This window comes from Copidosoma floridanum, unplaced genomic scaffold (assembly GCF_036245765.1).
Source record: "Copidosoma floridanum isolate Cflo_tuat_1 unplaced genomic scaffold, Cflo_Japanese_pri ptg000030l, whole genome shotgun sequence".
NCBI classification, from domain to species: Eukaryota; Metazoa; Arthropoda; class Insecta; order Hymenoptera; family Encyrtidae; genus Copidosoma; species Copidosoma floridanum.
Genome location: NW_028321907.1, coordinates 19739706 through 19762068, shown reverse-complemented (window position 1 = coordinate 19762068; position 22363 = coordinate 19739706). Strand labels below are relative to the sequence as shown.

The 22363-nt window shown below is 35.9% G+C and overlaps 1 protein-coding gene across 2 annotated transcripts in view; it reads right to left on the bottom strand.

Moving 5' to 3' along the window:
* rg (A kinase anchor protein rugose) overlaps nt 1-21608 on the bottom strand; it is a 366977-nt gene extending 345369 nt beyond the window's left edge. Inside the window, exons 1-2 of one of the 2 annotated variants that reach the window (XM_089596271.1) lie at nt 20317-21608; nt 19261-20230 (exon numbers count right to left, since the gene is read on the bottom strand). In XM_089596271.1, the coding sequence (XP_089452397.1) occupies nt 19261-19464 (204 nt within the window). In that variant the 5' untranslated portion in view covers nt 19465-20230; nt 20317-21608. Of the gene's footprint in view, nt 1-19260; nt 20271-20316 lie in introns of those variants that run through there. The other variant, XM_089596270.1, reaches the window with a different exon arrangement.
* Nucleotides 21609-22363: the final 755 nt, after the last annotated feature.

Genomic DNA, 22363 nt, shown 5'->3' with positions numbered 1-22363 from the left:
GCTTAACGTTTACAAGGTTTCATTTAAAAAAAAACCCTAATAAATCAAGGATTGAGAAATTGGGAGCAGCCAACTTTCGTGCTTGAGTCAAAAGTTAAAACCAATGGTTCTAGACGTTATAGTTTGAATACATCCTCAAATATATCGGAAAATGCAAGTAAAAAATAATTGACGCTCACTTTACCGTCTAGTGTATATTTCACTGATCTCTACGAATGAATGTTGTTTCGAAGCAGCGACAGTACTACACAAACCAACCCAACTAGCCCAAGAAGCTTCGAAACAACGCTGCCATTATTGAATTTCAAATTCACGAGATGCGATGAACAAGCTTGCCTGTCCATCCTTTCAACACCCCTGACAACGGGTTATTCTCAAGTTACCGTTCCATCTCCTTTTTTTTATTTCGTTTTACCAAAGGTATTCCACTATCTGGTCTTCTCAGCGAGTCTAAGCCTCTGATGGAACCTATAACCAGTCCGACGTTGGAAATTGAAATGAGAAAATAACAAGCTCCAGTTCTAGCGCTGTCCTGTTTGGACGCACTTCCCTCTCTTCTCGTTCTTTCCTTTTCCACTTCTTCACCCACGATCGATGATGAGTTTAACTGGAGCCTTGAAGGCAAATGAATATAAATCGAGTACTTACTTTATCTCGTGTTTGCCTCCCTTCTCTCAAACATCCGCTTGCTGCTTTTCCTCTTTTTAATTCGAGATTTCAAACATACTCTCTTTGCGAGGGGTTTTATTAATATTTTAAAGCATAATTCAGTTTAAAGATTCACTTCAAATAATAAAGTCGTCCTTCGAATGTATTCTCGTTTATTAAAAAAATATTGAATGCTCACAACGATTCTTTAATAATGTATCTTGGACTTTTGTTACTACCACAGATAACATTGAGGTAAAAAAAAATATACGCATGTAAATGATTATAAACTTCAAGGGGAATTTGATTCCCTTACAACATTGATGTTTGAACAAGATGGGAGAAAAGTTAAGGTAGCTAAGGAAGGAAAAAGTAACGAGGGGAGTTCCGGAATTTTGCGCAAAGTCAAAAGTTCAGTGACATCCAAGTTGAAGCGAAATGATGATGTCCTCTGTGTCACAGGTCTGCAGATGTTGCATAAAGTTGTATAGAAATATCGCAAGAATTTACTCTGGAACGATACAGAACCGTTTTAAAGAGAAGCTTGGAACACATCCGTCAGTTCTTTTACAAGAATTTTATATGTGTACGTAAAATTGGATGGATTTAACGATCTCAATTTTTCGTTATCTTAAACAATTAATGTATTGTTTTCATAAGCTTTCATGTGCAGCAACAACATGCTCGGATGTCGAACTAATTAATTTGTCTTTATAAGAGTACACTTGGTTTACATGCTGTAATAAGGTATTTATACTTATTTAAGGTGATTTGTTTCGTATAATGAAAATGACACTAATTATTAATTTTCAATATTTCTATACTCAATAAAGAAACATCCACTTAAAAAATTTAGTGAAGAAATGGACAACTCGTTATTGTATTGAAAACTATGGTACTACCTTAGTTATTTTTATAACTTTTTGGTTTCAAAGCATATAAAATATCTCATCAAGTACAGAATGTATGAAAATTCAAAGTGTACAAATTTCCTTGTCAAAGGAAAATTACATCGTGTTCAAAGGTTTGCGATGATTATGAACCGTGGAAAAGTTTGACCCACTAAGTATGTGAAAGTAGCTCCCTAGCGGAGCACTTCAATCTCATTGCCCAATCAAGTGCCATGGACGAAGCGAGGAGAAAGGAACGCTTGCAGCTTAATGGAAATTTCGAAGGTACGTCATCTGTTCGGATCATAAGCGTGGATGGTTGTATGCTTAGAGTAGCTGGAGCTCTCTCGCTCTTGCCGGGTAACAGCGCGTTTGTCAGAGCGCACAGTCGACTTCGTCCTAAGCGTGCCGTCACTACGAAAGCACTAGAGTTTATTAAAAAAAGTAAAAAAAAAAATTGCTGCTGATGCTCTTGCTATTGCTTCCATAATATCGTAATAAACTCCCTCATCGGGAAAAAATTTACATTTTCTGCATCAAGTTTAGAAGTAGGAGCCTCATGTAGGGCATGTTTTCCATCATCAGCGTGAATATATTATGGCTGAAAATGCAATGTTGAGGTAGGAATTTTGTTCCTCCGTTTATTACATTCTGGTGGATCAATATTCGTCTCTTGCACTACGTACAAAAGTTATAATTTAGTACTCTGTCAAGATCAGACAATTTTTTCATGAATGTAATCGTGACGAGGAAAAATGGGAGATACACAATTTTTAATAGTCCCATCCTAATATATTACTATGCAAATCATCACGTAATACGCATACATAATTTTGCCCGTGGCACGAATGGAAAATACGTTCGATAGGGAGCAAGTAAATTATTCCAAGTAAAAGCATTAACATCGACCAAACTTGTAAATATCAAAAAGTTACATTTTAATCCTGTAAACAGTGTCAGAGAGATTTTTCATTTGATAAACTCCCATGTACGTCCTATGCGAACGCCAAAGAGATATGCAGCTGAGAAACTGTTTCTCTCTGTTTCACTAACTCTTCCACCCCCTCCGTCTCTCTCGTTCTATATCAACTCACGTGTGTTTGTCAGTTCAAATGGTGCAAAACCCATTTTCCAAGCATCTTTAGACACACGTATGAGGTGACAAATCACAGCAGCATCAGAAGCAGTAGACGTACCGACACCAAGTTACATTCAGCGAAAAGTCTCAAAGGTTTTCGCGTTCGTTGCTGAGAGTAAAATGAAGCTAGACGTGAGGCCAAAGATCGCAGTGGGAAAAGCAGTAAAAAGTAGGGTGGGGTGGGGGGAAGCTAGTATTTTTCTTTGGAGAGAGCAGGTGAGTGCAGGCGAGATAGCGTCGGGAAAAGATAAAAGCGACATCGCTGTTGCCGAAAGCTACGTTTTTACGAGTACAAAGGATCGGACGCGCTCAAGCGAAGGCGACGAATCGCAGGTATATCACAATAACAAGCAACCAAACAGCAACGCAACACTTTCGTGGTTGTGGGTAATGTATGCGAATATGTACATACTTATCATACTGTAGTATTTTGTACCAATATTTTAATTTTTACTTATGTAATATTATCTCTTTGGCCCTTGTTTTGTGAGCTGTGATTGATGAACGTAATGAACTTTTTATTTCTCTTATATATACATTTTGTTACATTTTTTTTCTCTGTCTGGTATATGTGTTTCAGATAGCTGTATTCACTAAGGCTATAAAAAAAATTATTTCATATTCCAAACATGAATACAAGTGTTGCTGGTATTGGGGCGATTTTTGTTCATAAAAAGTGAGTAACAATTTAAGTTTGATTTATGTCAATTATACTAGGGAAAAACATGTATTGTTTATATAATAAAACTATTTTTCCTTTGAAGAGATTATTTTCATTTCACCATTACTTCAACATTAACAGTACTAATTTTTCAAGTGCTATAAGATATATTTTCGCCAAACTGGTTGTTGAAAACGTTGAACATAAGGATTGTTCAGTTAGCCTATGAGATGTACATTTATGAGATGGTCATCTACATGGTTAAAGAAACTAAGTGAATTCATCCTGTAACTTTGAATAGTAATTCATTTCCCCCTCTTTTTGCAACTTCTTCCACCACCGAAAAGCTCGTTAGTTCTGGAGGATAACAATAAGTTTTTATAGATACCACTAAACCCTAGAAATCCGTCTCTGTTGTTTATGGAAATATACCATATTTTAATTTGTGGAAACGTATGATCATACCTTCAATTGTTATTCACACAGTGCGCAAGCTTAGAAGGAGAGGACTTATATTAAAAATCTTTCTTAGTAAATCATCGTATAGGATGAAAAACATCCAATAATAGTTAAGTCGGCCAATCGTTATAATTCAGCTCATGCAAATAATATCGTAAGTTATTTCAATGTTTTGTCTCAACTAGCTGTATGATGGAGGTACATAAGTACTCAACTCCAGCATAGCCCCAACACAGCCCTACAGCAGAGATTGTAAATTGTAAAGGCTTGGTAAATGTAGAGGAAAACTGTATGGTCTCTTTTCAGTTGATTTGTATTGTGGCTAAAGAATTAGTGGTAAGGGTAAGGATTCTACTGAAGTGTGGCTTTCAGTACCTTACGATAATTGAAATGAAAATTTTGTAGAGAGTTTTGATGGATGATTGGTGGTCAGTTTTTCCATAAAACAAAAAAGAAGAAATAAAATAAAAGATTATGCTGGTAACCCGATTCCCTCTTACAGCGACCGCTTGAAGTAAAGTTAACATAGCATAGCTAATCTACTACCAGATAAGTGTCTGGCGTAACAAAAACTGATAGCTGGTTAGAAAAGAGACAATAAAGAGTTCCAAAGAATATAATGTACTGCCAAAATTGTCCTGATTAATAGTCAACAGCACTTTTCAGTTATTAAATGACATGAATTCTCTAGCTCTATTATATATGAACGAGATAATTATTGTGATCAACGAGAGAAAAAAATAAAGGTGATTAAACTTATACGATATACGTTTGTTTTAGTTGCAAAGAGCTGTTAGTAAATCCTCGTAGAACAGTTTAAACAAACTGTAACAACAAGTAAGAAGTAAGTTACATGGCAACGATGCTATTAGCAAAAACAATGAAGCTCTTCTAGAAGACTTAGTACCCTGAACTCATGTGTCATCGCTCATATGTGTAAAAGAGAAGAAAAAAAGCTAGTCAAAATGATAGGGGTGATAAAATACACCTTTGGAAAAAGATGGAGGCTATGTGGTTATGTGCTTTCATTTAAAAGATTTAGACTGTGACACAGTGTCACACTTCGGTTGCTCAAATTTTCTATTAAAACAATAATTTAAAATATAAAATAAGACTAGTATAGGAATTTCTGAAATAATGAGATCAGTGCCAATGGTAGTATTTAATTGCATGAGTATCATGAAAGAGTCTCCTATAACTTTTCTCTTCTAGATAAAATCATAAGAGCATTATAATTGCACATATGTAACTTAAGATCAAAGATTTAGCCAGGAAACTGAATCCCACAACATATTTAGAATCGCTGGAGAAGCTTGAGTAATATCAGATTGTTGGTAACAGAGGTAGGAAGAACTACAAGAGAAATATCTATTTGTGGACCACAAATGATCTTATCGAGTTAAGTGACGATTGAAACAGAAAAAAACAAATTAAAAACTGAAAATTGAATATACCAAAAAACCTTCATTGAGAGAAGAGCCATATTGTAAACTTTCAATTATAGAATAACTATCATTTATTTTGATAGCAAGTTAGCTTTGAAGGCAACACTTACCAATACTAAAGTTAAATTAATAGAAGAGTTAAAATGTTCAGTTAAGCCAAAACTTTCAATGACTGTGAAGAGAATACACTTATTTAATAGTAAGAACATCATGAAATAGAGAAAATCTGTGAATTGACTGAAAAACCTCTACTGTCTAAGCAGCTGAGGAGTTAATAGAGTCAGACAGCATTGAAAAAAAATGGGGTCATAATTATTGAATTGAAATTTCAAGTATTAGGTCAGGTATGATACATAATGCACTCACAAGTTACCTTAGAAATCAGGATTTTACATTTTAATGTCACGCTATCCTAATGAATAAATAAAATTATTTAACAGCTATTTAATTTCAAAAACATTATTCATCACTTACCCTAATCACTCTTTGGTACTGTAATACTTTTTTATTCACATCATGTGCAGCCTACGTACGCATTATGCAATTAAATTTAATATCGAATCCAACGACAAAATTAAGACTCACTCTCTGAATAATACCCCAACAACAAACAAACATCGCCAGCGAACAAAAACGACCTACTACATTGACTTTGCGGGGGACTTGCCAATTCATTAAACTAAAAACGTTATGCCAGTCCGTTCGCTTAACGATGTCGTTAGTCGCGTATTATTCTTCGAGAGCAACTACTTTATGACTGTGCAGAGGATTATCACGAAACTGACCCGATGGCTCGACAATGCCTCTCTCCTCGTATAACTACACGCTCAGTAAAAGCTCGCTTGACAATCTCGATACTACTCTACACTCCCTTTTTTCTACACCCCCGGTATTTGCACGAAATGGACTATGTCCTCTCGTTAAAGCGTTAACGACGTGACTCTCAATGAGGCGCTCGTAACGATTCATGTTTTTTTTTTCCTCATACCTTTTTTTTTTCAAGCTATTACGAAGGAACAGTGAAAGCAAAAATAAACGAGTGCACTCTAGATGTGCGTGAAATTCAGAGGAAAGAAGATTCTGATCAAGTCGACTTTTTTTCTGTTAGGCGTTAAAAAAATTGTACAGGTTCATGGTGGCGTAACTGTTCAAAATTCGATCAGTGAATAAACTACTCCATAATGAATTAATTTTATTCGAAATTTCGTCATTTTGTTGCTTATAGAAAAAAGAAAAAAATCATAGCCCGAGAACAAAAAATCAAGAAGTAAATAGAGCAATGTAGAAGGGAAAAAATAGCTCAAAAAATAAAATGTAAGTTGACCCAACTAGGCACACAAGGGTGTCAGTTTGATGCAGAGATACGAATGGAAAGGGGATATAAGGACGACTCTCAGCTGGCTGGATTTCGAGAGGATGCCAGGCGCCTCGCTTAGTAGAATGGGAGTAATGGCTCGTCCCTGCCCATCAAATCCAGAGCAGTCCATCTTCCCTTTCGATCCAGCTTGATCTTTCGTCTGGCTTATGACCCCCACCCCCACCTTCTTTACCCAACTCCGCCCACCCATTCTCAGTCTTTTTTGGACGAGCCCCCGTTTTTCAATCGATTTCTCTTTCTTGACGTAAGTCTCCTTGGATCTGGTTTTTTTATTCGTTCCTTCCTTGCACCATCGGTTCCATGTTTGCTCTGAGCTTTTTCTTCCTCCTCGTAATTTTCTGCACTTGAATTGTACACCGTTCTACTGTTTCAGTTGTTAATTTGCAGATAACCAATCAGAAATCTTTTTACATAATGCATTTTATTACTGTTCAGTTTTCTCAATTAATCAAATTTTATAATACATTGTTTCCAGCAAACGTAGATAAGACGTGGCCTCTTGGACTAAGCCAACTGCAGGAAAAGTAGAATTATGAAATATTCATGTTGCACTCATTTTTGCGGTCGAACGGTAGGGCTTCGCGGAAAAAGAAAATTTCTCGCTTGCAGCTGCGAGAGAAAGGTGCGCGCCTCGGTTTGCATTTATCTTTGGAAAGAAGAGGCGGGATTAGATTAAAAAGTGGGAGTTACGTAGAGAAATTTTTTATACTCTTGAAACCTTGCAACGTGATGAGAAGTAACATTTCAAATTATTATCAGCGTTCGTGAACTTATTCTGTGCATGTTTCGTTGTAAATATTTCACTAATATTTTGAAAATTGAAATTACATTTACCAGCAACCAAAACCAAATATTCCCGGCTCGCGAAGCGAACGCACGAGTTTATTTTTTGCACGTAGCAATCTAGATTTGTTAGCTTGTAAATTCACGGCTCGCGTAAAAATCACATAGCAAACTGATTTTTAAGATTAAATTTCTCAAAAACAATAAATATTTGCCATTTCCGTGTTTGTTGACAAAACTATAAAAAATACCTACACCACAATATATTGAATTTCCAATCACACACAGTTCCGTTTCTGTAAATAGTAAAAACAAGTTTTGACGAAAACACCAAAGTTCGAAACAAACGCCCGCAGCTGGTCAATCGATTTGGAATCCCACTAAAACAAACGAGTTACAATTTTAACGGAGCTTGAAAATATTGCAAAAAAACCTATCGAGCACTCAGCTAAACGAAGGGAAACCATTTCACTGTACATACCAGGCAAACGTACAATAAAAACCCGGGAGTTCCGTTTTGTCAATAAAACTGTCGCGACTCGATCCGAGGGAGGGTTTCCAAACAGAAATGCAAAACGCTTGTTTGATCGAGGAAAAAAAAGACAGTGGGTACTTGCCCTTGGATCCGGAAAAAATTCAGCTCTCCGGGCAAACATTCAAGACCGGCTAGTGCTCGGCAATCAATCCCTTACAAATTAATCCCTCCCGCCCCGCCAAAAAAGTCCCACCCGTCTTGTGCGGGAGATAACACCTATTTTCCTATCAATCACGCCTCGGCTTGATTAAACATAGCGTGCAAATGTAATAAAAACGAGTGGGTACGTCGACGCAGAGGCAAAGAGTAAATGGAAAGCCAGCACGTATTGTGTGGGTATTAAAATACTCTTCCGCAACGGGAATTCTGACGGAGCAGAGCGACGTACGGTGCTTGTTTCGTTGACCTGCAGTGGTCGACAGCTCGTCGAGGTGCCTGCAAGTGGTTACCGTTCGTACCTTTTGTTTCATTCGCTCGAGGAATGAACTTTGGTGCTGTGCATGTATTGCGTGGAGGACTTTTGTAACACACGTCACGCGTTTTACGTCACACGGACGTAGAAACATTGTTTTGCGCGAGCGAAATGCTGGGGAGGGATTTCACGCGTTGATTTGAAGCGGAAACTCGCGAGGGATGGAGTACGCGCACAAGGGGAACAATGGACGCGCGCTAGGCTGCTCGTCACGTTGCTGTGTGCTTTTCAAAAATAATAACTTTGAAGGCACGGAGAGAATATACAAGCAAAAACTGATTGCGGATGGGGTTTCGTGGTTCTCTTGGGGAGTGGACCTCCCCCTTCCCCCATAAATGAGTATACTTGTACATACTTATCACTTACACCAGCAGTAGCACTCACAGTTGCTTATTCCTAAGAAATGTTGAATAGTAGGTTCGTGATACATACCTGAAACAAAAAAAGAAAACGAGCAATTGTTAGCAAGGGCTCACAGTATACTCGAGGTATGAGGTGGGGTTGATTTGTCGATAATTTTTTTTTTTTTTTTTTTTAATATTATAGTGCTCTACGTCCGGCTCCTTTAATAAGGGCACTACTATGGGCACTTAGCACTTTGGAGAAGGAAGGGAAGAGGGATGGGAGGCCTCTCATTACTGGGAGGGGGGTAGGGGAAAATTAGGCAATTTTGCTGCGAGGAAGTCGCCTAAACCCTCTTCGAGGAGCATTGCGTGGTGAAAAAGCACATGTGAGACTCACAGAGGTACTTGCCCGAAAGTCGCACTGGCCGGGAATTGAACCACGGTCGCCCGCGTGCCAATCCACGACCTAGCCGACTAAGCCACCGCGTGCTCATGATTTGTCGATAACAATCGTTCGCCTGTGCTCTCGATGAGAAGAGCACGGATATATATGTAGAGAGGAGGTGGAGGAGGAAACCGAGCGAGAGAAGCTATACATTTACAACATTAGGGAGTAGTTCTAAATTATTATTGATCTTCCCTGGCGAGCTGCGAATTCTCCAGAAGCTTGGTTATAGAGCTGCGTTGTACAGAGGTACAAGTTAATGTGGGTTGAGGAGGTACAAAAAAAAAGAGACTACATGATACGGGCACTTTTTTTTTTTTTTTGGTACTTTAAAAGTACTTGGAGGTTTTATTCAATTCGTGGATATGAAATTTCCATGCCGATGGAACGTCGTTTCTCATTATGAGTCCCAAGGAAAACTTGACGCATTTTTTAATTTTGGCAAACTAAATTTTTTATAATTCAAAAAGTGGCTTAAAAAAAAGTTTCAAGTTGTCAAAAAATTCAGTGGCAATATTCGTGGCCGTAAAATATCACATGATATGGATGTTTAAAATGATTTATTTAGGTATGCAAGAAAATTTTGATACATATATACAATATTTATTATCATTTTAATCTTACTAGGTATATTTTTCAGTAAGAAAATTATGGACTATAACTAATGTGTTTGAATTTTCATGATTTTAAAATCAAGCCTTAATTAGTTATAAACAATTAAAGTTAAACATTTCTGTGAGTGATAAATCGCGAATGAATTTTTTAACTGAAAAGTATGTCATCTGGAAAGAGGAGTGTAAATTTTTTTAATATTGATACGGACAGCACCAAACAATGGTTCTAGTATAGTTGACACACAAATTTATTACGACGCAAATTTTCAAGTTTGAATTTCCTTTTTAATTTTCATAACGAATGTGATCTCAGTATATAACATTATTTCTGTTCTAACGTACATTATATTGAGTTTACCATAAACTCAGAAAAGGCTAATAAAAAGAAACGTTTAGACCTGCGAATCGTCTGACGTGACGTGGAGTCGTACTACTTGCGTAACAACGCTTATATTGTCACGGTACAGAGTTAATATACCAGAGTGCCAAGGGTGTGGCCAGTGAAATAACTTTTCTAAAAATGATGTTACTTAGAGCTTATTAAATTTTTGTTCACGTGCCTGTAACATTAATTTTACTGTCAATTTTTCACCTCCTAAGAAAGCGTATTATGTGGATTAAACAATCAATGGATATTTAGTGTATCTATAAATATCATATATACGTTTAAATAAAGCTTGAACAAAATTTAGTAAATAAATGAACAAGTAATTAAATGTCACAAAAAAACTGCGCTCATTCAAATAATTAATTAATTTTAGTCCACTTTTTGAAAAATATTTAAATAGTACGTCACAATGATTTACGATGAAGAAGAAGATTAAAAAAAAAATATTTATATTGTAACTTGGCTATTGATCCTAATTATTTTTGTCCCACAAGAAATTAGAATCACAGGGTTGTGTCATATAAACACGTTATAACACTAGGTCATAACTTTAGTGTAGTGAGCTAAGTGCGTAAAGTCTTTTTTTAATTTGCTGTGTATTTCATCCCAAAGCAGACCTGAACTCGTCTGTAAGACTTGGGATATACTCTCTATCTAATGGACATTCAAACTGTGGTATCGATGAGAAATTTATCGGACTTTAGCCCATTTCAATTAAAGTTATTCATGCCAACTACACTTAGTCTTAAGAAAAATTGTTTCTTTGAATTAAAATAAGGCATAGAGTACACAATAAACAAATTGTATAAGCTGTGTGATTCTGAGACCAATTTGCAGAATGTATTGGTGGAAAAAAGACAACGGAAAATGATATCATCAAGTCTCGTTGAAAAGTATACAATAATATTGCATTGAACAGGCATAAAGCCGTACCGTACTAGCTTACCTCAATCAATTTATTGCCTTTCGCTATGAATATTAATTAGAATTATTTTCTTTCCACAGGGTATTTATAATACTCCAGTTAATAAAAGTACTCAAAGCAATAGCTCTACAACTACGAAATTCACAAAGTAGCAAATGAACTTTTTAGGCTTAAACAGTATGGAAAAATATTACCCTCTTTTTTTTTGACCAAGTTGAGTGAAAACGTCAGTATATTACCCACCCACCCTTGTGCTGCTTTTTTTTCCGCGCATCCACAACCGAGTTTTCCCTTATCGGCAAGGTGAAGCGACGCTGCGCGTACTCGAGCCACGTATGTGTACTTACCTATTTGGGGAAATTTCACGTGTCATCCTCTCCTGCCGTGCAAACCATCAAAGTATCCTGTACACAAGAATAGTAAAAATAGCGGCTGTTGTGCACCATAGGCGTGGAGTGAGGATATGGGGGGGGGGTGAAACACGGGTATGCAAAAGCAACAGACGATGAACACTCGCGGGACAGTGTGCACGGACGCGATAGGGTCGGAAAGGGAGGAGGGTGGCTGGGGGAATTGTGTGTTACGTCTGCAAAGATTTCCCCGGGGAAAACGCAAGCTTGGTAACTCCCCCCCCGTCCTCTTGCTGGTCAATGAGCGGTTGAATTAAAAATGGATTTACGAGCAGTACCGGAATATAGACGTGCACATGTGAATATGTGGGTAATGGTCGGGAATCAATTTCAACGGATGTAGCCGATACGAGGGCCAAACAATGCATTCGCTGCAATATGATCGAGAGCTGTGCTCTCTGTGCTGATTTTTATTACTACCATTATTATTGTTGCAGGGGCGAATAATCCCTCGCAGTGAAAAGAATAATGGAATCGTGTTTGATACCCCTGTAGAACTGGTAATGTTGATGAAAGATTTTTTGCTGGAAATGAGAACAGTAAAATATCCACATCATGAAACAAAAGAATTACAGGTTGATGTGTTGAAGGATATATCATCTTAGCAGCATTGATCAGATTTAGTTTTGAAACTTGAAATGTTAAAAATTGTTCTTCTGACGTGTAAAGAAAAAAGAGCGATATTATGGTGACGTGTATATTTCGATCTCGAAACAAACTTTTACACAAGATTTGAAAACTTTGCACGGAAATTTTACGTCTTGGATCAAAAAGATTTCCAGCTGATGATTCTTTCCTTTCACTTCATAACAAAAAGTTTCAAAAAAACACTTCGATATTTCTCCGTGAAATGTTACTCTGCACTTTCAGCTACGTTTTTTAGATGTACTGGTCATGTCAGAAGTCCTTGGCATGTTTTTTCACTTTTTACCCTAGAAACTTTTAAACTTTTTCTTAGTTTGTATACAATATTCAAGTTAATGATTTGCACGTAAAACAAAATGTAAACAACACTTTGATGTTACAAAAGAGAAATTTCATCACCCTATTGAAAGTTCTAGTCAAGGTATAATTACTTTAGTTCCAAATATTATCAAATTTTGTACGACTCAAACTCGTATATAATGCGTTAAACCTAAGCTTGGTCTCATTTCATCTTTCATGTTCGTTTGAAATAAATATTGGATTGAATATCTACTATAGCAAATAAGATAACATCACTTAATAAAATCTTCAGGTATTACAAATTGTTTGGGGATTGAAGATGCCAACTTATAAAATGGAATTAATGTAAGATCTAAAAACTGCAGCCATTTATTACTATTAGCAAAGGAACTATATATTTTTGTTTTCAAGTTTGAATTTATTTTATTAGCGTATTATTTGTAGCCACAAGAGTTTTGAAACTGAAACAATTATATTAACCAGACAAGCCAGTTCATACATCAAACGTTTATTATGATAAAAATAATAATTATCTGATGAAGGAATTTGTTAGATTGGGGTGGATCGGTCAACATTTTCACAACAAATTTTTATAGTCATTGATAATACCCCAAAGAAGTGTATGAAACTATAAGCTTTGGCCAAAGGGAAAACTTAACTGCTAAGGTAGGTAGCGTTGGTACATTGGTGGACCCAACGTAAATACATTCTTAGACTGGCCTGAGCAGCAATCCAATGGATGAAGTGTCGATGCCAGTGTGTAAAAGTAGGTAAGGTTAGTGACAATGACACTTAACTCGCAGAACCACTGCTTAGGATAATCCAAGAATAACTTTCTTATGGATGTACATACGAGAGTAAGCTATTAACTCTTCTTAGTCATGAGGCATCTAAGTACTTGTATTAAAGCTCGAGTGCGTGATGACTAGGACTCTATACGTCTTTGAGGAAAGGATAGACTAGGATGGACTAATCCACAACTCCTTGGCTAATCCAGGAATAAATTTTTATATTGTAACCATTAGAAGCTTTTATCTAAATGATAAATGAATTTTCCTTGATTAAAATATTTAACGATTCTACCTAGATCTTTCGCTCCAGAGCCTGTAGTGACAAAGTCCACGTTTTACAAAACAATCTGCAATTTTATGACTATTAAATCACTTGAAATCACTTACATTCCACAGAGTGTTTTGAGGTCCTGTTAGTTTTTTATATCACCGTATTTCAATATTTCATATGTAATCTTATAGCAGGTGCCATAGTCCCTCGCTGCTAATACAGAAAAGCTATGTTGCTTCCAAAGAATAGCTATAAATTTAGAGACAAGGTTCAATAGACATATAATTTACAAGGAAACATGTGTTCCAACAAATGCACTATACATCATCCCAATGCTTAATCTCTAATAGCACATAGTGTTAAAAAACGTTAAAATAAACTTTGTTCTTACAATTTCACAACGTTGTTAAAAGAGGTAACGGTAATATTGTAATAACATTGAAAGTCCATCTATAATATTAAATCTATTACTAGATCTTGAAGCTACGTTGGGTTCACGTACAACACTTATGAGTCGTTATCTGCGTACAAAAGTAATTTGTCTACAATCTACCGAAACAAAGTGAACAACATTGTTTTCCCCGATAAGGAATTGGATTCTTGAAAATTAAATGTGCTTTGTTATGAGTACTGATGCTGTACTTTCGTCCCTATTATCATCAGTCCTCATCCTTTTGTTCCCCATCGTTTAAGTGCACAATCCTTCTTGTCTTGTTTCATCTCCTCTCTCACTTTTTTTTGCCTTTTTTCTCTCTAGAAGCGCCTTCTTGTTTTCTTCTGTATTTGGGAGCATCTCCATTGTTCTAATTATTTCTCCCTTTCTTATCATTCTTTTCTCTAACTTTTTACCCTTACCCGTCCCATGGATCTGTTTTGTTTATCTGCGTTTAATTAGGCCAGTTTCACCGGGTAGGCAAGGCTTGCAGGATCTATTGACTGCGGTACACTGGTAATCTTTGGTTCTATATTGCCCATCCGTACTAGCTCATGATCCCTGTGTACTTTTGTATCCGATACATTTATTCTCGTAGTAGTACCGTCAGTAAGAGTATACGGTTTGTTAGAGTTGGAGGAGGAGTTTAAGAATCTCTCTGATCTCTTTCAAGAAAACCATTTTCATACTACTTTGGCTGGAAATATTGTTGGCCTCAATAAGATTTAAAGGTAGAATCGGACTTGATTAGTTGCACATAAGCATTGAAATAATTTTGCAGCTCTGAAAAGATCATAGTTGTATTTACACAAATTTATTTTCGAATGAGCTACTTATGAGGTTGAATCTTTATCACAATGTAACCAAACTAAGGACTTAGTCGTCCATTAGTTAGTAAGATAAATCGCCGTCCATGTAGAGTTATAAAAAAGAGCGAAAATCACAACAACTATTTTCTTTTCTGAAGCAGTTTATTTTATTTTATCATAATTCAAACTTCACGATATCTGCTGTATCTTTAACAGTAGGTATCTCCTTTTTCAACAAATTTTATCACGTCATGCAATGAAATCTAAAACATCTATTGTAATTTTAATTATGATAAAATTCAACACTGTAATTTTGTAAACGAGAATTTAGAAAAATTAGTGTAATCGATAATTCAACCTTAAGGTATTAAAATTAATTTTATAGAATAGCATGGTGTTATACAATAACATTATCAGAAAATTATTGAGCATATAATATAGCATCGTATTTAAATAACTGTTATGAGGTCAAAATATATTAAGCGCAAAATTTTAAGACAATAACAACGAAAAGAAGCCGAAAAAATTTGCGTTAGCTATTTACAAGCTCAATTTAAAAAAAAAGAATTAAAAACAAAAAATCGTAAGAAAAAAAATGGGAAAAATTTTAAGACTTTGACCAGCTATTGACGTTTAATCTTGACTCTCTCTTCTCACATTTTTTCTTGTAGTCCCAGTCTAGTGCGGCTTTTTGTTTTCTTATTTTGTAAGCTTTAAAAGTGACAACTCAAAAAATGATAAAAAAAATTTGGAACAAACAGAAAGAAAGAAAAGCAAAAAGCAACGTTGAAGTAGAAGACTTGAAATACGAGTCGTGTTTGATGACGTCAAGCAATATTGTATAGTTCGCACAGGTATTCTTTGAATGCGAAGAAATTTGTCGTTTAGCAAAACAGAATACGTACTCAGAAAAAATCACGTATATGCAAGGAATACACTTATAAACATATAATTATATGTATAATCATAAATATACGAGTTGATTTTCTAAGATAAATAAATAATTAAGATGTACAAAAATAAAGTATTAAGATTGAACTACAAAAAAACAGAAAATCATATGATCAAAAGAAATGAGAAAAAAAAAAAAAAAAAAAAAAATTAGAATGCATGAATTATAGCATTTTATTGTTTGCAAAAAGTGTTAAAACTTTTTATTCCTTGTGAAACAACTAAAACCTAATAGAATAAGGAGTTTAAAGTATATAATTTCAGTTCTTAAGTTTTTCCTCCAGGAATTTTTTTACCGTGCTAAAAGAAGTTACACATGAATAAAAAGTTACCTTTAACGCCAAAAAACCATCCCAAGTAAATTAATTCAAAAAATTCTGTTTATTTCCCTAACTAGAAAAAGTATTGGACTCAATTTCTTAACTTGCAAACTACTATTTTAAATAATTTTCCAGTAAAGTGCGGCCTTATTCCGTTTACTAAAAACTCGGCAGAGTTTTTCATCCTAGTTGGCATTTAATTACCAGAACAAAGTTTTAACTTTCATGAAAAATACTCAGCATTTTGTAGAAACGATCTTGAAAACAGCAGCTTCATGTTGGAGGACCACGAGTTGTCCCGAAATTCAAATAAATTATTTCACTTTTTGATGGTAAAATCGAGACAATAGCTTTTTGGTGGTGAAAGGATTGAAAAGGCGTAAGTTACCGATTGAATGAAACTCGAGCTCAATATAACCAAAAAAAAATTCCACGCTGAAAGGCTTCGTGAAATTTATAGTCGTAGAAAAGAAAGGCTGCACCATCAGTTAACTGGACTCGGTTACTATCGATCCTGCACTTTTCCTGAAGACAAAGTTCTTTTGTAACTTTGGATCTTAATAAAGATTTTCAAAAGATATACGGATGAAATTTCAAAGTTTATTGCAAAAAATTAAGGCAAGTTGAGCAGATTCTCAATCTCGCCGAATTTTATTCTCTGTATTATTCAGTTTTCGCTGATTAATTATTTGTCTTCCTCATTATTTTCTAACAATGTATTAAATTGTAATACGATGATTTTGATCTCGATTTTGATTGGCCAAATGAAAATGTCACCTGCGATTTGCATAACGCATAGTATGTGGTAATCATGCTACTAGGAATACGTGATATGCAAAGAGTAGAAGAGAGAAGGGGGTCCAAAAAAGGGGCATATTTAAGATCGGGATAGAGAAGAGGACAGTTGAGAACATGTGTAGTATCGGCATTCAGCTGCGAGTATATAGAGGTTACGAGCGGGATCAGTTCTGCGGCACACATATTGACGCTCCCTCCCTCGGTTATGAGTTTAATAAAGGGAAAAGGTAAGAAATTTATGAAGCCTTTTTTTGCAAGCACCTTAAATACTGTAGATACACGAATGTATTTATGTGGGCGAATTTAGAAAAAGTAGAAAAATATGTTTTACAATCCATACTTACGGTATTTATGATAAACCCATTTTTTTAAATAATATGTGAGTGCTATGTACATAATATGTAGGTCCATAATAACTTATCTTCATTATATATTATGGTCTGTATTACCTATTATAAAATTATAATCTTTTGTTGCTGATTATAACCCGATTCAAAACCACTCGAAAAACAGTTTACTTAATGAGTCTAAGCCTAGCGGCCAATCTGCGTAAAGCGGTGGTGGTCAACTTTAAAAAATTTAATGTTAAATAGTTTAAAAATAAAAGTTCTCACGGCTTATTAAAATAATAAACAGGTCAAAGCAAAATTGAGGCTAAAAAATACCTTCCAATAACTATAAGTTATAAACAAATTATTCACCTTTTTCGAATCGTTAAATCGTCCGTTGACTATTAAAAATCTGTAGCTTTCAAACTAGAAGTGTTCTCGACATGAAAACTGTTTTGATACTTAATTGAAGTGTCTTGAGAGTAGATGCAAAGTTGAAGCAAAAGAATACTACGAAAAAAAGTTACAAACAAATCAAGGAGCTGCTATGAGCAAATCGTTTTACTGAAACATCTTATTGTTTTATCATTTAACAAAACTAATTAGCTAATGGTTTTTTTATGAAAAGTTTTTGAACGATTTTTAAATAATGCAAAATATAAATTCTACAAAGACTTACTAAATCAAGGTTATTAAGAAAATTATGAAGTAATTTTTTTATACATAAAATAGTAGGTTTTAATAAGTGGGTTTTAAAATAAGTGCATGAACTTTTTAAACAAAAAAAGCAATAACATCAATTGTTTGAAAAAGTGTAAAAAAAAAAATTAATGAATGACATGGTAAGTAAACGTAACCAGGCGACCAAATTGAATAAACATCATTTATTACAACTGTTATTTGCATTTTTTTAATAAAACAACAAATTAACACACAATTTCACATTAAGTATCATCAACATCATTTATACATACATCTGAACGTAGAATACTTTTTTACTCGATAAATTTGCACATGGTATTAACAAACAGCTTATTCTCTATTTTTCACTTTATCAATAAATTTAAAGATTATTACAGCTATAAATACATTACGAAAGTTGTAAATCGATTTTTAGATCTTAAATATTTGCACCCTGCCATAATCTTAATCAAATGTTTTTGGACTTCAAATTTTCATAACCACGGAGAATGGCAGCGTCTGATAAAAATTTATGTTAGACTTTAAGTCAACATTCTATCAAAAGATTCATTTTTAAAACAAATTATTGGATATTGAGAAACACAGTAGGCACCTTCTATTTTTATCTTTTATTTCCCAAATTTACATGCCACCAATATCCATTAAAAGAGACAAAATAGTATACACATATTTTATGACAAAGTTATGAAAAAGTACATATTTTTATCACAAAATTTTTTTTTTTTTTTTATATTCGAAGATCAGCTTTGGCACTCTGTTGTTATTTGTGATTCACTTTATGATACACAGTTTCCGGCAGCGATGTGTCTTTCTGTCCTTTTCTATACATGTACTCACGTGTACCACTAGAAAATTCTCTTTCTTTGTGTATCCCTTGCGTTTTTACATTCACAGACTGTGCCCACGGCTAATCTTTTGAAAAATGCACGCCAAAATTATCGGGCACAACCGAGGATAATGAACCTTCCTTCCTGTGTGCACCAGTGTCTCTTTCACTCCTCTTTTGTTTGCACCGTTTGCCACACATTCTACTTTTTCCAAGTCAGCATTGAATGTTCAAAAAAAATTTCAAGCGAGTAGAACCCTTACATTCGTACGGGTCAAAACAAAATGCAGAGATACGATTTTTCGCACGTCCAAGATAAAAGTGGAGGAAATCGTAAAAAACATTTTATTGGTCCTGGTCATTTTAGAAAACTATCGAATAGTATACAGTTTAGTAGTTAGTATTCACACTTATCTTCGAAAGAATCGAGCAAAAAATCGTTGGACGTGTAAAAGAATGGAACAATAACAACACACATATACACGTAGTGGATTTTTAAGATTGTTAATAATTAAAGGAAGTGAGAGATTAGAGATTGAGTCTATCTTACCGAGAAGGCTTTGAGGAAGACGAGGCACTGTATGATGCCCTCCATCGTATCTCCCTTTAGGCAAAATGTGCCTGTAAGATGACGGCCTTTGCGGCCAATCACCGAGCAGAGGCTGGCCTGTACGAAAGAGTTTGGCGATCGCGAGGATGCCGTGAGAGCCGGCTGATGAGGTACCGTACTCATTAGCCGCTCCAGCGAGTCCATGTCTCTTGGCTCTCGTTTGATATATATTAACTCTTTGAAATTTTTTTTTTTGTATCTCTATCTCTATGTATCCCGAGCTTTTTTAGTATATCCACCAGCGAACAACTTGATGGACAATATGCTTAGTCAATTAACAACTAAACCAAAAAAAGTCTTAGTCCACCCATTTTAAGCTGTCGTAGAGGCATTGTTTTCTTTTACCGTGTCTTTGCGTCTATGTATCATGCATACACTTCTTAACAGTATTCTTTGAAAGTTTATCAAGTCAAGTATGATTTTAGAGTCGAATAAAGTATTCAAAAATGAGGCGTAGGTTCTGAAGCCTTTGAGACAATGTAGTCGGGATGTAAACTTTAAAGACGAATCACACAAACATAATTAATACGGCATAAATATATTTCTTTAACGCGGATCATCGATAATTCACTATATATAGTCACTTTCACGGCACATAGAGGATCTTCGAACAATCAACATCATCAATTTTTAGATAATGCATTAAACAAGATCAGTCGACCACATTCACATTTGCCGAAAGTAATACTTATCTAACACAAGCAATGACAAATTACGTGGATGGTGATGAAACCAAAAGACCCACAATCCTTTGAGCTGATCTATTAAGGAGGATTTGGTCACGTAAGAGGTATTCATCAGCATCGACTAATACCTAGGCAGGACCAAGTCACCATGAACAGGAGGATCTGCAATGTTCCAGCGTTGGTACTTTACCATAGTATGAACGTCCCTTATTCATCCCATTGACCTAAATGTCAAATAGAGAAGAAAGAAAATGTTCAATTATGTTTAAACATTGTTGTGCGTATTTAATGTGGATCACAATGTAAATACATGAAATTTTCACATAATTTGGAGCATCCAAGCAACGAAGGTACAATGCTGCTGAAGACCAAAGCAGCCAAAGTATATTTTTATTGTAGTTTAAATGTCTTCTTGTGATTTGTGGTAAAACTTTATGAGATCGAGTAGACTTTTCGTGGTGGTATGGTCGAGGATGGAGGCGATGCTGACGGCGAAGATTCAAATTTTCGTGATTCCATTGCCGGCGTCGCTGAGTACCGTCTAAACATGTCACATACTTCGTAGCACAGAACGCAAATTCCAATAATGAGAAATGTATCCATGACGATTGTATTGTTATGTAAAAATTCTAGCACTACTGAAATTATTTCTCATCAAAAGTTCTTCCAAAGTCTCCTATTTGAAATATATTTTCACGAGACAACACTTATAAAAAATTGATTGCACTGGTTTTACAGGATCACGTCATCAGTTGAAAAATATGTAACGAGCACAAACACATAATCAGTGCCGCTAACTTGTACGTATACATTATATTTTTAATGACTTGCCATTCAAAAACTTTAACGTCAAAGGGCTCATTTAGTGCTGAAAGCATTTGCTCGCCTATAAAATAGGTCATTTGGCATCTGTCAATTCAAAGAAAAAATTGCGATCCTTAAGTAGTGTAGGGAAACGTTGTCCCGTCGATTCTCCAGCTCGGCTATTAGCTTGAATGACTCTGACGAACTCCACAAGGCTCTGGATGGTGGGATGATTTAAGCTAAATCATGGAGCCAAGCCCAATAACGAAAATGTTGGATGATCAAAATGGCACACTGCATTTAATTTTCTTTGAAAGTTATGATAATCATAACGATAACACTGCAATGCCAATAGTGATAAACAGTTTTCCTGATGCCATTCGAAGAAAGTAAGCAGCACAGCAGTCTATCCACAATGCAAGCATGTGTTACATTGTTACATGTCTAATTAGTACGCCCACACCACATGCTTCAGTTTGAATAATTTTTTAGACTACTAAACCATAACGATAGTGTTATCCATCGATATTTGATACATCTTCATTGAGAAGGATGTAAAAAGTCGAAAAAAAACAAAGATAGCGCGAGTTCACACCCACGATTTAAATGGTATGTAAAACTAGTCCAAGCTGTGATCAAGGCTCGAATGGAAAGAGAGAGAGAGAGAGAGGGAAGCAGGACGAGGAGAAGGAGAGAGAAAAATACAGGGTGTGAGAAAAGGGAACAAGAGGAAAATAGTCGCGTGACGCGTGTACCCAGTGCTAGGGACAGGCGGAGGAAGAAAACGGTATCACTCGCGCAACGAGTCGGCATATGACTAGCGGACGCGAGCGAACTGGCGTTAAAAGCGTTGTGGGTGCGCCAGTTCACGAGCGTATTGGAAAAGGACGGAGAGAGCTGCTAACGGCGCCACCAGCTTCCCCCCCGCGGAGCGCGCGCGCAGAGATCTCTCTCACTTTCCGTCGTCCCATATCCACCGTCCTACACCAACAAGCCTCCCTTTCCAAAGGGAGCATGTGCCTCTCCGTTCCATACCACTGCTACCAACTTCCCCTGAATCCCACCCTCCCGGTACTAATACCAATGCGACTACTACCAGTATCCTTCTCTCTCTTCCGAGCAGTCATCCACCTCTTCCTTCGACTCCACATCTATTGTTTCGCCTTTTTCCTTTTGCCCGTGTCGCAGCCTATCTTTATCTCCTCCATCCCCCTTTCGCCCCTTTCTTTATTCCACGAATATCCGATGCCTTTTTCTACGAGCGGATCCTTCGATTATTGTCGACTGTCGTTGCTATTCTCTCTACACGCATGTGTGAGTACTACCTCGCCCGACTCCGCTCTGTCCCGCATTTTTCTTTGCTTTTTTGCTTCTTAACCGCGTGCTGAATCTTCCTCCTTTACAGGATAGCTTTTTCGGTTTGTCTTGTCACGCCAACACATCGGTTTGGTATCGACTACACTCTATTCTACTGTTTCGCCTCAATGTGCAAAGCTTATCGTATAAAAGATTATTTTTAATCATCCACAACTTTAGTTTCGTGTGCCAAATGG